Here is a 13,720-nt window from a genome sequence, read left to right as displayed (position 1 = left end):
TTTCCTTCATGAAAATAACATTTCACAGAATCCAAGAGAGTCTGTAATACAACTAAGGATTAGATCTATTTAAAAAAATGCTTGGTAAAATGTGTGGCGCTTTATGAATGAAGTGAAATGAATGAAATGAAATGAAAATGACAATGAAAATGACACAGTGCCATTACCACGTAAGCATTCTTTTTTTTTGTTTTGAATAAAATAAATCTTTATTAGAAAAATATGCCAAGAAATTGCAAATCACAATAAATAAGAATAAGTAAGCAAATGAAATACCTTTTTGACCAAGACTAAAAATTAGCACAGCCTTTGAAGATCCACTGTCTCCCATACAAACAGTTCTTTTTCCTTTGTTTATTTAACATCTGGAGCTAACTGGCATTTAATTCTCTATTCTGATAGCTTTCAGGGCCAGAAATCTCAAGAGTCAGGCTCACTCTGTTATTTTTAGATCTAAAACTCAGTCTTGTTTCTCATTCCTGATGAGATCTTAATTAACAATTTTCTCAAGGGTGTCAGATCTTCCACTTCTTTATTTTTTTTTAAATTTTATTGATAGATTTCATTTTTATATTGCCTATATTTATCAAGGGGCTCCTCTCTCACAGGAAGCTACCTTATAACAAAGAATAAAAAAAGCAGAAAAAAAAGCAGAAAAACTAGCCAATATATCAAAAAAGTCTAACATTGTCAGTTGTGTTCCACTATCAGAATCTTCTATCTTTGTAAAAAAAAAAAAGGAGGGAAGTGAATAAGCATTCTTCTAAAGCTAGTTTTATGTGCATATATACATATATATACACATATACATACACAAAAATGCAAATGTGCTTGGGCACACCCATATACCTAAATCTTCTAACTGAAAATAATTTCTCCATCTAAAGCTGTCATTTTGTATCTGTAGCCATAACACATGAGAGACTTAAAGATTTTAGCAAAAACCTATCTTCCTTACTAGATAATTATTTTAACATAATAATAATAATGATAAAAATATACATTTACTATATGACATTTTAGGGTTTACAAAGTATTTTCCTAATTACAACCATGTGAAGTAGATCTTTGTAGGTAGGAAACAGAAGAGTTAAAAGGGCATTTTATCCAATGTTCCTTCCTACAAAAATCATCATGAACCTGATTAATCTGATTTCATATCTCATATTTCATATTCTTCTCCATTCTTTTAGGGGCTTAGAAATACTCTGCTCCCAATTAGCCTGTAATGCATTTGGCATTCTTGTAATCTCAAACTTTCTCTAGTCCCTTGGATATAACTATATCAAAAACATTCTGTCCCATTCTTGCACTTTCTAAGTCCTTTTGCTGGCTAATTCTGCATTTTAAAAGCTATAAATTATGTCGCTGTTGAAAACTGCACAAAGCTTAAAAGCATACGCACTTCAAAATTCCTAAAGTTATAAATCCTTTGAATGAATAATTCACTAGTTCATCTATGGCACTATTTTAAACTTAACACAACACTGTCTTATTTAATATCTGACAGTATAGAAAAAGGAAGCTATTAGATCCTTTGTTTAGACAATTTAGAGTTCATCTAGTGACCCCAGTTTATTTCATGGATATGGTGGTTGAGGCCAAGAGAGATGAAGTGATTTTCCCAAGGCCTAAGACCTAGAACATGGCAGGGTTGGGATCTGAACTCAGATATTCAACCTTCAAATCCAAGTGATCCTTATCAATCTGGTACAACAAAATTGTTATGTATTTAAACATACCATTCTTTTCCATAGTAGCTATAAACATATAATTAAAAATTAAGCAAGGCCTAAAATGGAGAATAGTAATTCAAATTATTTACTACCTACATGCGTAAAAAGAAAATGTGACTGTCTAGCAACAGGAATGTAGATTTCTGTTATTGCAATTCTGAAGTCAGCATTAAGTACAGGAGTTGGCTTTGGATTTGGACAATCCAAAGAGCTACATTGACATCTTCTGGATATCACTGAAATTGCATAGATTTTTTATTTTTAAATAAAGTCTTACTCCCATGTAAATAGCATTGAGATTTAAAAACACACAGAATGAATACACATTAAACATTAAATAACTGATCTCTTCATTAGTTTTGATATTTGAGAGTTAAATGAATTATATTACTAATATGCAGTGCTTAGAAAGAAATTACATTACTCATATATAATTTGAATTATGTAACTTCTAGAATAGCTTCAATGCCATTTATTTCAAAAACAGTAACAATATAAATGGCAAATATTTCATGAAAAATAGCTTAGTCTGTGTAAACAGAAAATATTGTGAAAATCATATCCAGTGCTGAACCAGGTCATTAAGCTTCTGTATTTCAAAATTTAAAATAAAAATACTGTAACCCATTTTAAGAATTATATTAAAAATCTATCAGAGGTTCAAAAACTGTAGCAGATAGCTTTAATTTACTGTACTAATTCTATGCTATGTAATATAATTTAAAAACCATTACAAGTGGAATTTAATCAAAAATAAAAATTTTAAAAGGCGGACATCCAGATTAAACATGTCCTTTAGGAACTTGAACTTATTTACTGTGTGCCAATTGACCATGTGGGACCACCATTAAGCTCTTTCCCTTTATTCTTAAGAGCATAAACCAATGACTGATTTATTAGCAAAAAAAAAAAAGATTCTTATTGGTGTACAGAATTCTGCATCTGAAAATAACTATGAGATCACCTTGCTTTAAGCGGTTGTTGTGTTCAACAAGGAACGTTCTCTTGCACTTTATGAAGCCTTAAATGAGTGTGTCTCTGTATACAGACATACACATACACACACACACACACACACACACACACACATACATACACAGATATATATATGAGTATACATACACTACAAAGACAGTTATTTTCTATAGTTATCTTTCAGTAAGATGTATCTGGCCAGAATATTATTTCTATGCCTTAAGCAGCGTGGAGCTAAAGGCTTGACTCTGCTTTGTGACTTCTTTTCATGTCTATCTTTTTAAAATGATGTGAGATGTAAACCAACTCATGATTTTTCTTTAAAGGTTCAGATATACAGAGAATATTTCTTGACAATTGTATTGAAAGTATGAGATGTTAGCAAATAAAATCCACTAAGGGTGAGATTTAGATTATCGTTACATGGAGTTGGAGAAGATGAAGCTATCCATCCATACGCTCATGCTGAGTTCATCCGTCAACACCAATACCATGATTAGCTTATTCACATTTTCCATCACCCACCACTCTCTGCTAGCTGTTATTTACATTATTACTGAACAGAAATAGATTTCTTGGTTCATGTTCATTTTTCTTATGCAAATTACATTCGATTTTGTCTGGAAAAGTTGTTGCCAAGCATCCTGTAAGAAATAAAATACTTCTTAGTCATGCTACTTTTGACTTGACTTGTTTAAGAACAACTTAACTTGTAGAATAATAATGTAACTAATTCATATGGCACGGTCCATTTGATGAAGCATGTTAAATAGTTTCAAAGAGGTATGAAAATCATAAAACCCAAGTGTGGAGGAATCGTAGCTTTTATTTTTAGTTCCACTGTAAACTAATTTGAATTTGAGAAGGTTAGGTGGTTGTTGCTGCTGCTGCTTCTGTTCTGCTTTTGTTGTTTTCCTGTTTACAAATAAGCATATCCAAACATGGAAAGATTACTTTCTTTCCATGTTTGGCCAGGGTTCTGTTTCAGCACAGGCACTTCTGACATATGCTATGACACGTACAAGGCCACCTGTCTATATTTTTAAAACTACCACTATCCATCCACTTCTCTATCTGTCTGTCATCTCATTATATAACTGATATCCTACTTTTATACCTTTGTATCAATTATATAGATTGTGTGACACAAAGTCAGGTTTATGGGACTGGGTGGAATAAAGGTGTTATCAACTAGGGCTGGTATAGATTTGCAAAGATTTGCCAAACATTTGTCCCACATAATCTAAAACTTGAATTTATGTACTCTTTTGCAAATATATGAGAGTGACTCATTTTTTTATACTCAATGAATATACTAGAATAATTAGCTGATTTTAAAGGGAAAGCTGGAAAAATTGTATACAAGGCATTTTTTCCAGTGTCCCCTCAACTAAGAACTCTATTGTACCCTACCTCGATAAATTTTAAATTCTTTGTGAATTATATGAATTAAGTAGTCTGTGAACTATTATGTAATTTTTATTTAAAAATTATGTAATCTGAGGAATTCCACATTTTGTAGCTCTTTACTTCTAGGTGAAGAAAAATTCAAATGGAAAGTTGGGGAGGGTGCTGCCAGAGAAGGGTAATGACAAAAGAATTAGGGGAAATTATATTACTTCAGGGAATGGATCCATAGAATTTATAGCTAGAAGGGGACTTGAGAGATCATCTAATTCCAACTCTTTAATTTACAGCTTTACCTTCCATCATCTCGGTTGCCTTGGTACATCTGTGTAGAACGAGTAGCGATGTTTTGCTGTGATGTAAAAGCTGGAGAAATGTTTATTCCTCTGAGCTGCTGAAAAGTTATTTCTTCATGGATGCCATGAAGATTATTTGTCATGTTTCCTGCATTCTTTGTTTTTTTGTCTGAAATATGGAATTCATGTTGCTGAAGTAATAAAAATAACTTTATTGTTTTTATGTGAGAAGCACTATATAATATTTGGTTAATATTCTTTTATAAATTAACTCTAGATTACATATTCTCAATGCATATTTTAATATACTATTACCACTTGGAATATTATTGCTCTGTAAGAAATTGTAAAAAAGGACAGAGTCAGATAAACCTGGGGTGACTTGTACGAAGTGATGCAGAATAAGTAAAGCAGAACAAAGAGAATAATTTAAACATGACTATAATATTGTAAAGACTTAAGAATTCTAAGTAATGCAATGAATAACCACAATTCCAGAAGTCATCCCACCACTTGATAAGAAAGGTAATGTATTTTATAGGTTGGGAATGAGACAGATGTTATCTCACACAGCCAATGGGGGAATCTGTTTTTTGTGACCAATCTTGTTTATAAGTGAAGATATTTATTTTTTGTTTGTTTAGAGGTGTGGAGAGTTGTGGAAGAGAAGAGTAATAGTGATGTTCTGCTAAAGAAGAAAAGAACAACATTTATAAAATACATAGAAGAAAGCAGGGGGAAATTTAGAAAGAAACATGACAAGTAGGTCAGTATTGTGTTAAATTTATTATATACTTTTAAAAAACCCTCAGGCTGTACATAATTGGGATTTACAGTTTCATATGCAATTCTCTTTTTTTTCCCTGTTCTTTGTATATGTAAATGATTGTGTTTTTCGATGACTGCCAAGGTCAAAATTTTAAGAAGGCACTATTAATGCTGACAAAATTATTTTCTACCTCAGATGACCACCCTCAGGGGCAGGTTATTTTTGTAAACTGATTTTAGTCATGTCTTGTTGCCTTAGAGGGCAATGCTACTGGTAAAAACAAAACAAAAAAGCTGTCTAGTTGCAACTAATTTTAGGGGATCTGAAACATGAGGTTACTTTCCCCTCTACATATATCCTTGATCTCATTCCTTCCTATGTCCTCCAGCAGATGCCCCCCCAATCATCCTCCCTCCTCCAGTCTTCAAACTCTCCCTATGTATTGGCTCTTTCCCTGCTGTCTGTAAACAAACCTAGGCCTTCTCATCCTTAAACAAACAAACAAACAAACAAACAAACAAAGAAAACAAACAACCTTCAATTGACCCTACCATCCTTTCAAGTTCTTGTCTTATTTCTCTATTTCCTTGCACAGCCAAACACCTGGAAAAGTTTACTCCCATCGACCACTTCTTGGTCTCCTTTGCTAGATCATCTTCCATACTCTGATCCCTAACTGTAGGCATGTCTGAAAACTCTGTCCTGTGCCCTCTCACCTTCTCTCTCAACATTTCCTCTCTTCATGATCTCATTACTTCTCATGGGATTAGTTATCTTTATGCAGATAACTCATAGATTTATATGATAGTGCTACTCTCTCTCTTCAACTCCAGTGCTGCATCAACTGCCTCTTAGATATTTTGAACTGGATTACCTATGGACACCTCAGATAAAACTAATTATCTTTCACTTAAAATCAGCCCCTCTTCTGAACTTGCCTGTTTCTGTCAAGGGCGCCACTATACCAAACATGTCTTTAATCTGTCTTTATCTTCTCATTATCCCTCCTCTCACATATCTAACCAATTGCCAAATCTTATTAATTATTCCTCCAAGGCACCTTTCAAATCCACCTCCTTCCCTCCACTTATCTGGCCACCACCCTGTGGTGCCAATCCCATTAGGCTGCTGGAGGGGCCAAGGGAGCACCATGGGAAGCCCTTTCTCTTTCCTACCCCAGATCCTTCTCGGAGCTCTCCTCTGCCCAAGCCTGCCCAATGCCCAGATCCCACTGGGCTGCCAGAAGGCCCAACAGAGGTGCCACGGGAAGCATTTGCCTTCCCTTTCTGCAGCCCAGTAGATCCCAACAGTCAGTAGAAAGGCATAGGTTCCTCAATGAGCCCTTCCCTTTAACCTTCCTGCCAACTCCCTCTTCTTCCCTGCTCTGGTTGCATGCTAAATCCCATTTTTACCACCCCCTTGGGAGGGACCTAGAGCCCTTTTTCTAGTCTGAGTCTTGGGCACCCTTCCAACTTCCCAATAGTTACAGGCTGAGCTCTTCCTATTTCCTAGCTATGGGAAATGTATATCCTGTCATATGAATGATAAGACAGTCACCAATTACAATCCTTTCAGTAATATGGAGGACCATTGAGCCTTACCATCTACCCTGTAACTATGCCCTATGGACTACTAGGCCTTATCACCAATCCTAGGGCTATAACCTGCAAACCCCCAGACATTGCTAACTACCTTTTGTGCTACATCCTAAGGCTTCTTGGGACTTTTCATCCCCCTTGCAGCTGAGCCCCTCCTATATGTGTTGTCTCCCACAATTAAAATGTGAGCTCCTTGAGAGCAGGGATATATCTCCCTATTCTGTTTGTGTCTCAAGTGCTTAGCAAAGTGCTTGGCACATAGGAACTGCATAGTAAAACCTTTTTCATTCATTCATTTGCTCATTTACTCATTCATCTTAGTTCAAGTTCTTCTCATCTGTTGCCTGGATTACTGTAACAGCTTACTAATTGGTCTCCCTGCCTCAAATCTCTACCTCATCCAATCCACATAGCTTCCAAAGTGATATTTTTAAAGCATATGTTACTCTCCTGCTTAATAAACTTTGGGGATTTATTACCTCTAGGATCAAATATAAACCATTCTGTTTGGCATTTAAAGCCCTTCACAACCTACCCTCAATTTAGTATACATGTTACTATCGCCTATCCCCTTCCCTCCTTCTACCTTACAAGCCAAACTAGTTTTCTTGCACTTCCTAGGGGGGCTTTTCTTGATTACTCCAACTGCTCAGCCACCCCCCCCCCCCAAATTACTGTTTTTATTTTTGCGTAAAATGATGATGCTGGTCCTTATGAGCATTCACACTGTATTTGGCTAATGCAGTCCTTAGATGGATATTCTGTAAGTGGTTATGGTTCACTAATGAAGCAGTGAATTTTGAGCCTTTTTGCCTATTTCTGTCAAGGGTACCACTACACCAACCATGTCTGTAATCCATCCTTATCTTCTTACTTATGGAGCCCCCAGGGCCTTACCCTTAGCTGGCTTTTTTTCTCATCTGGCTGTGTTACAGTTAGACAATGATGTAACAGGAAAGGTTTCAGATCCTCCCCCTGAGGCTGACATGTGGTCTGTGAATATAGGCTTCTGAGTTTTATTTTTTTCCTTTATTTTTTCCACATCTTTTTGTTTATCCTTTTCTGTTTTAGGTGAAAGGGATCAGTGTTGGCTATGACATTGTGAGCTTCTGAAAAAGGTCAGGAAAGTCCAGGAGCTGGAGTCCATGCTGAGATGTGCTGGAGTGAAATCCCAAGCAACTTACTTGCCCAGCAGTATCATCTACCCATTGGCCATACTGAATTTGGATGGGGATAAATGCTATGTTGAAACTACACTGTTGGAACTCATTCTCCCCAGTGACCAAGGTGGTATGGGGGAAAGTGTATCCCTAGATATTGGCAGGGAGAGACAGAAAATGTTTATACTTCTATTCTTATCATATCCCTTTGTAAAAGCTAATTGACAATAATTGGCTTAAGGGCCTTAGAGCACTAATAGCAGTTATCAGTGAGACAACAAATTAGAATGGGGGCTTGAACCGAAAACAATACATAAAGATACCCCATAACTAACTGGGGGGAACCTCATGAGCACCTCAGAAGGGGAGTTCTAGCCAGCCTTGCTCTGGGAGAGTCCAGAGTCACTGCTATACTTATATATATAGTATCATAGATTTAGAGCTGTAACAGGCATTTATAACTAGAACAGACATCTAGTCCAATCCCCTAATTCTCTGGTTGAGGAAACTGAGGCCCATGGAGTTAAGTGACTTGCCCAAGGTCATGCTGTCTCTCAAGATAGTGTGTAAGATCCTTAAGGCAGGGACTATTTTATTTTTACCTTTGTATCTCCAGCACTTGGCTTAATAGCTAGAACATAGGTCCTTGGGAAGTATTTCTTGATGGATTCATGTGAACAATCATGGAACATTTGTGTGAAAATTGTCTGAACTCTTATGAGGAACTCAGACCCTTTATGCCTATTTGATATTTAACTCTGCAGCCTGATGCCTAGACTGGGTCACTTTGTTCACTCCTCAGACACTGTTTCATTCTGGCACCAACCTGTGCTCCTGACCTTAGAATAAAAGAAGACAGTAACAGAATCTTAGAGCTGGAAGAGTCTTCAGAGGGTACCTAGTCCAACGTGTACTTGATCACGATTTCCTCTACAGTTCACAAAGTGAAGGTCCATCCAGCCTTTGCATGAAGATCCCCAGTGAGGGGGCACTTCCTCAGGCAGCCCATTCCATCTGAAGGAGTTTTTCCTTCTATTGATTTGAAATCTGCCTGCCCATTTCTCTTGATTCTGTCCTCTGGAGCCAAGCAGGACAAATCTAAATCTTTTAACATGGGACGGTACTTCAAATACTTGCAGACAGTCTTCACGGCCTGATGGATAGCTTTTCTTTTCCCGTCAGAACACCTCCATTTCCTTTAGGTGATCCTCACCCGGCATCTCCTGTAATGGTGGCTTTCTTCTGGATGCTCTCCAGCTTATCCACAGCCTTCACAAGGCGTGACCAGAACTGAACACAGTATTTCAGATGTTGTCTGAATAGAGTAGGGTTCGGTAGGATTATCACCTGGATACTGTGCTTCTTTCAATGTATCCTCAGATTGTACTAACATTTTTTAGTCATCATATCACATGCTATTGATTCTTACTGAGCTTGCAGTCCACTCAAACTCAGATTTTTCCCCCCAGACTTCTATCTAGCCATGAAGAGCCCATCTTGTGCTTGGGAAGTTGAGTTCTATGAACCCAGATGTAAGCCTTTACATTTATCTGCATTAAATTTAATTTTGATAGATTTGGTCTAGATACTAACTATTGCCTCTGACCCACCATCCAGAACATCTCTGTATCACTAACTTTGCCTTTCACAGTAAGTCACAAACTTTTGGCCCCTAATAGGAAACATTCAGTTCTCACCCTTTTTTATCTTTTCTTCCCAATGAAGGAGTCTTCAGCTTATACCATGGAAAGCACTAGCCCCCATCCAAAATTGGATAATGCAAAGACATGAATCATGAAATAACTGTAGATATACCATAATACTCAAATTGTGAGCAAATGTGCTGCTCTCACCTTCAAACATCTGATTAGAACTCCAAGCACAAGTATTCAAATGGATCACAGAATGACAGGACTAGAGGTGTGACGCTGAAAGGGACCTCAGAAGTTATTGAGTTTAATTCTCTTGTTTTATAGATGAGGAAGCTGAGACCTAGCGAGGTGAAGGAAGAAACTTGCCCAAGGTCACACTGGTAGGAAGAATCAGAGTTAGGATTTGAATGTGGGTCTGTCACCTCAGAGATATGAATGTTCTCCTCAGTGATGCAGATCAGAACTCATCCACACCTCTCTATCCCGTGGAACTTTGGTCCATTCCCTTCTGAAAGTTCACCACAAAGGATTGACTCAGTGTCCTGGGGCCCCTCCTTTCCTTCTCCTGACATGAAAACACCAGTGGGGTGTATGGGCTGTCCACTTGTCATCTTTCCCTCTTGCCACACGGTCAGCCAACATTCTCCTCCCAATCGTGTGCTTCTTTGACGAGAACCTTTTTCTAGTTCTTCATTATAATATCTTATTAAGTTCTGTAGCCTGCTCACACCTGCCTTGAGTCTTTCCATTGCCTTCTGAGTGATTCTTATTTTTAATTCTTTGGAGACTAGAGTTTTCCATGACTCACATCCATACAATACCATCACTAGACTATTACTATTAAAAAGATGGACCTTTGCTTCTGGGTGAATTTTAAGGGTCATTAAGGGAGCTATAAAGTTTCCAGAGACAATCCAACCTATTCTTTCCCCCCTATTTAATTCTATTATTATTATTATTATTTGGCTAGGCAATGGGGTTAAGTGACTTGCCCAGGGTCACACAACTAGTACGTGTTATGTATCTGAGGCCGGATTTGAACTCAGGTCCTCCTGAATCCAGGGCCACTGCTCTAACCACTATGTCACCTAGCTGCCCCTACCCCCCTGTTTAATTCTAGGACCAATTTATCCACATGTGGTGTCTGTCCAAGGTACATTTTCATTCACGTGCATATCACAGTTTGGACAACAGGCATTCTTGATCTGCTTGGTTTTTCTTGTGTGGTGAGGCCAAACTCTTTCAAGTGGCTGTGAATGTCATCCAGGATGTTCTGCAATACTCCAAGGCCTGACTGTATGCCAATCAGTACAATGTCATCAATAAACTGGAACTTCTGAGGACCTTATTATCTACAGGGAATCCTTCTTCAACTTGGATTCTGAACTAGATTTCCCCCATAACAATGATGGACACTCTCAGAAGCATGTATCTCCCTGTTTCTAAGATGGTTCTTGAACAAGATCATTTCTTGTTTCCATCTTTCATGGTGTCTTGCACAAATACAACAAATTTCAGAATCTTCCAATTCAGACTGCTCATACAAAACTTGATCAAATATAAAATGCTCACAGTGGAAAGTACTAAGGACCTTTAAGAAATGGAAGTGAGATTTTTAAAAATGAAGTGTTTCATTACACTCACCCTTATTACACTCACTGGGTAAAACACCTTCATTCACAGGAGTAAATGTGAAGTCAGATGCGAGGTAATGGTTAATGCCTTCATGCAGAATGACATTTGTTATCTTTATGGGAGGAGCTTTCATTTGGCCATATTGTCCACAGTCCACTGGAGAGCTGGTAGCAGGAACCAACTGCATAATAAAATGGGACAATTAAAAATTCCTCATCTTCCAAGCTCTGCTTAACAGATTTAGTCCTTCCTACAAACCTATGTAACAGGTATTTCTGACCCCGAACTTTTAGAGAGGAGGGCCTTTTGTACGGGGACAGGCTAAGGGTAGGTGACAATTTCCAACTTCTTTCGTGTCTCAACCAACTCTATTACAGATTCTACTTTCTAACCACTCCTAAAAAAATACACATTTTCTGAGACTGACCATCCCCATTCTCCCAGCCACCTCTGGATGGGAGTTTCTCTTCCATTTTCATGGTAGGATAAAAAATTGAAATAATATGTAGGCTGTGAAATTTTCTGCTGAAATATAAAAACATAAAAATGTATTTATGTTAAAATGTTTTAATTTCTTCCTTTCTCATACGGCCTTAAAAACTACACTAGACTGCAAATGACAAACTTGAAAATTTTTTCTGTTTGTCCACATGAATGATCAAAATAGATAAAAGTTCAATTCTGTTACAAGGAACAAGATAAAAATAATCTTTGTCTTCTTTGCTTATGTTTTAAAGCCCTTTACAAATTGGCTCCAAACTACTTTTCTGATTTATAATCTCCCTTCCTGTCTCTATAGTCCAGTCAAACTGGCAATCTTGCTAAATCTCATCTCCTGGCCTTTGTATTGGCTGTCCCCCATAAGTAGAATGAAGTCCTATCTCACATCTATCTCTTAGAATTTCTTGTTTTCTTGAAAACTGCTTAAGTGACACCTTCTTTTATTATCTACATATGCCTCTTCCCTGAGTGCACCCTAAGATTTTGTTCTGGGCTTTCTGTATCTACTTTGTTGACTTCTACTTCTATGGGTTTAATTATCTCTACAGTAGATTCCCAAATCTACCTATCCAACCTTGGTCTTTCTTCTGAATTCTAGTTGTGTATTACCAATTATTTATAAGCTATTTAAAACTGGATGTCCTACAGGTACTTCAAATCTAACATATATAAACCTTAACTCATAATCTGTCCCCCGCCCCCCCCCCGAAAAACCCACCTTCTTTTCCAAAGTTCTCTATTACCTTCAGAGACAATACCATCCTCCTAGACACCCAGGTTCACAACCTTAGTATTTTGCTTGACTCTTCATTCTCCCTCACCCCATGGGTCTAGTGGCCAAATCTTATTTTTACCGTCACAGTATCTCTCATATACATTCCCTTCTCTTGACTCTCACAGCCACCTCTCTCGTTGGTTCTCCCTGTCTTGTCTTGCCTCCCCAGTCCCTTCCTCTCTCCAACAGCTGCAAAAGTCAATTGGTACATCTGACCATATCACTTCCCAAACCCAATCAACTCCAGTGGCTCCCTCTTACCCCGTAGGATCAGTTTTCTCTGTTAAGCTTTTAAGACCCCATCCTATTTTTCCAACTGTGTGATATATTACTTTGCTTTCTGAACTCTTTGGTATGGTCATATTGGCATTTTTGCTGTTCCTCACACACGATCTCTCCTCTTCGTGCCTTTGTCCCCCATCTGGAATGTACTACCACCTCATCTTTAGTTCTTGGAGTCCCTCGTTTCCTTCCAAACTCTTCAAACTCTGCACCAGGCATGAAGACTTTCCTGAGCCTCCCTCCAGCCCGTCAATTGATCTGGTAAATATTTTACACATGCTTATTTATCTCTCCCATTAGAATGTAAGCTCCTTGAGGGCAAGGACTGATTATTTCATATTTGTCTCTTTATCTCCAGCATCTAGTGCAGTATTTGAAATATGGTAGACACTTCATAAATGCTTGCTTTTATTAAACTTTGGTAGAACACAGGTTTCTATTAAAGATAAAACTTTATCTTGCCACCCTCACTTCATTAACTGATAAAGAGTTGGACACAATTGTAAAAATGTGCTGCAGATGCAAAACAAAACAACTATGTAGAAGGGACAAAGTAAAAGGAAATTTTGAGTTTTAACCATATTTGTAATGGCAAAAAAAAAAATCATTCATGTGGACAATTTTCTGGAGAATTTTTATATGATTGGCAAGTTACCATGACTGCCCAGCTCTGTTCTCTGTAACCTAACTGGTGATCTTGGCTTTGGACAATTAACCTGCTGTAGCTTTCTTTGACTCTGCTTTTTAATTGTCCTGATAATATTTCTGATTTTAACTTTGACTTTGGACTTTCAGAGCTTACTCCATAGGTTTATTTCCACTTTTGTAGCTCTCCTGGTGTGTCTGGAGGGGCAAGTTAACTATGGTGCTGCATAAATATATATATATATATATATATATATATATATATATGCATGTATGTATGTATATATGT

General features: G+C 37.4%; 1 protein-coding gene and 1 long non-coding RNA gene across 2 annotated transcripts in view; one reads left to right on the top strand and one right to left on the bottom strand.

Annotated features, from left to right (window-relative positions):
* Positions 1 to 213: 213 nt before the first annotated feature.
* The window catches only part of LRRC9 (leucine rich repeat containing 9), a 143,832-nt gene continuing 130,325 nt past the window's right edge, over positions 214 to 13,720 (bottom strand). Inside the window, exons 31-33 of the mRNA XM_020986480.2 lie at positions 11,238 to 11,409; positions 4,415 to 4,583; positions 214 to 3,355 (exon numbers count right to left, since the gene is read on the bottom strand). Of these exons, the coding sequence (XP_020842139.1) occupies positions 3,316 to 3,355; positions 4,415 to 4,583; positions 11,238 to 11,409 (381 nt within the window). The 3' untranslated portion in view covers positions 214 to 3,315. The remainder of the gene's footprint in view (positions 3,356 to 4,414; positions 4,584 to 11,237; positions 11,410 to 13,720) is intronic.
* LOC144456358 (uncharacterized) lies at positions 5,025 to 8,808 on the top strand. The gene is made up of 2 exons (XR_013485456.1): positions 5,025 to 5,180; positions 7,853 to 8,808. It is a non-coding gene; the product is annotated as an uncharacterized LOC144456358 (long non-coding RNA).

The sequence above is a fragment of the Phascolarctos cinereus genome, unplaced genomic scaffold, assembly GCF_003287225.1.
Source record: "Phascolarctos cinereus isolate Bilbo 61053 unplaced genomic scaffold, phaCin_HiC Scaffold_3;HRSCAF=262, whole genome shotgun sequence".
Lineage (NCBI taxonomy): Eukaryota > Metazoa > Chordata > Mammalia > Diprotodontia > Phascolarctidae > Phascolarctos > Phascolarctos cinereus.
The sequence above is the reverse complement of the archived record's forward strand: the minus strand, read 5'-3'. Positions and strand labels throughout refer to the sequence as shown.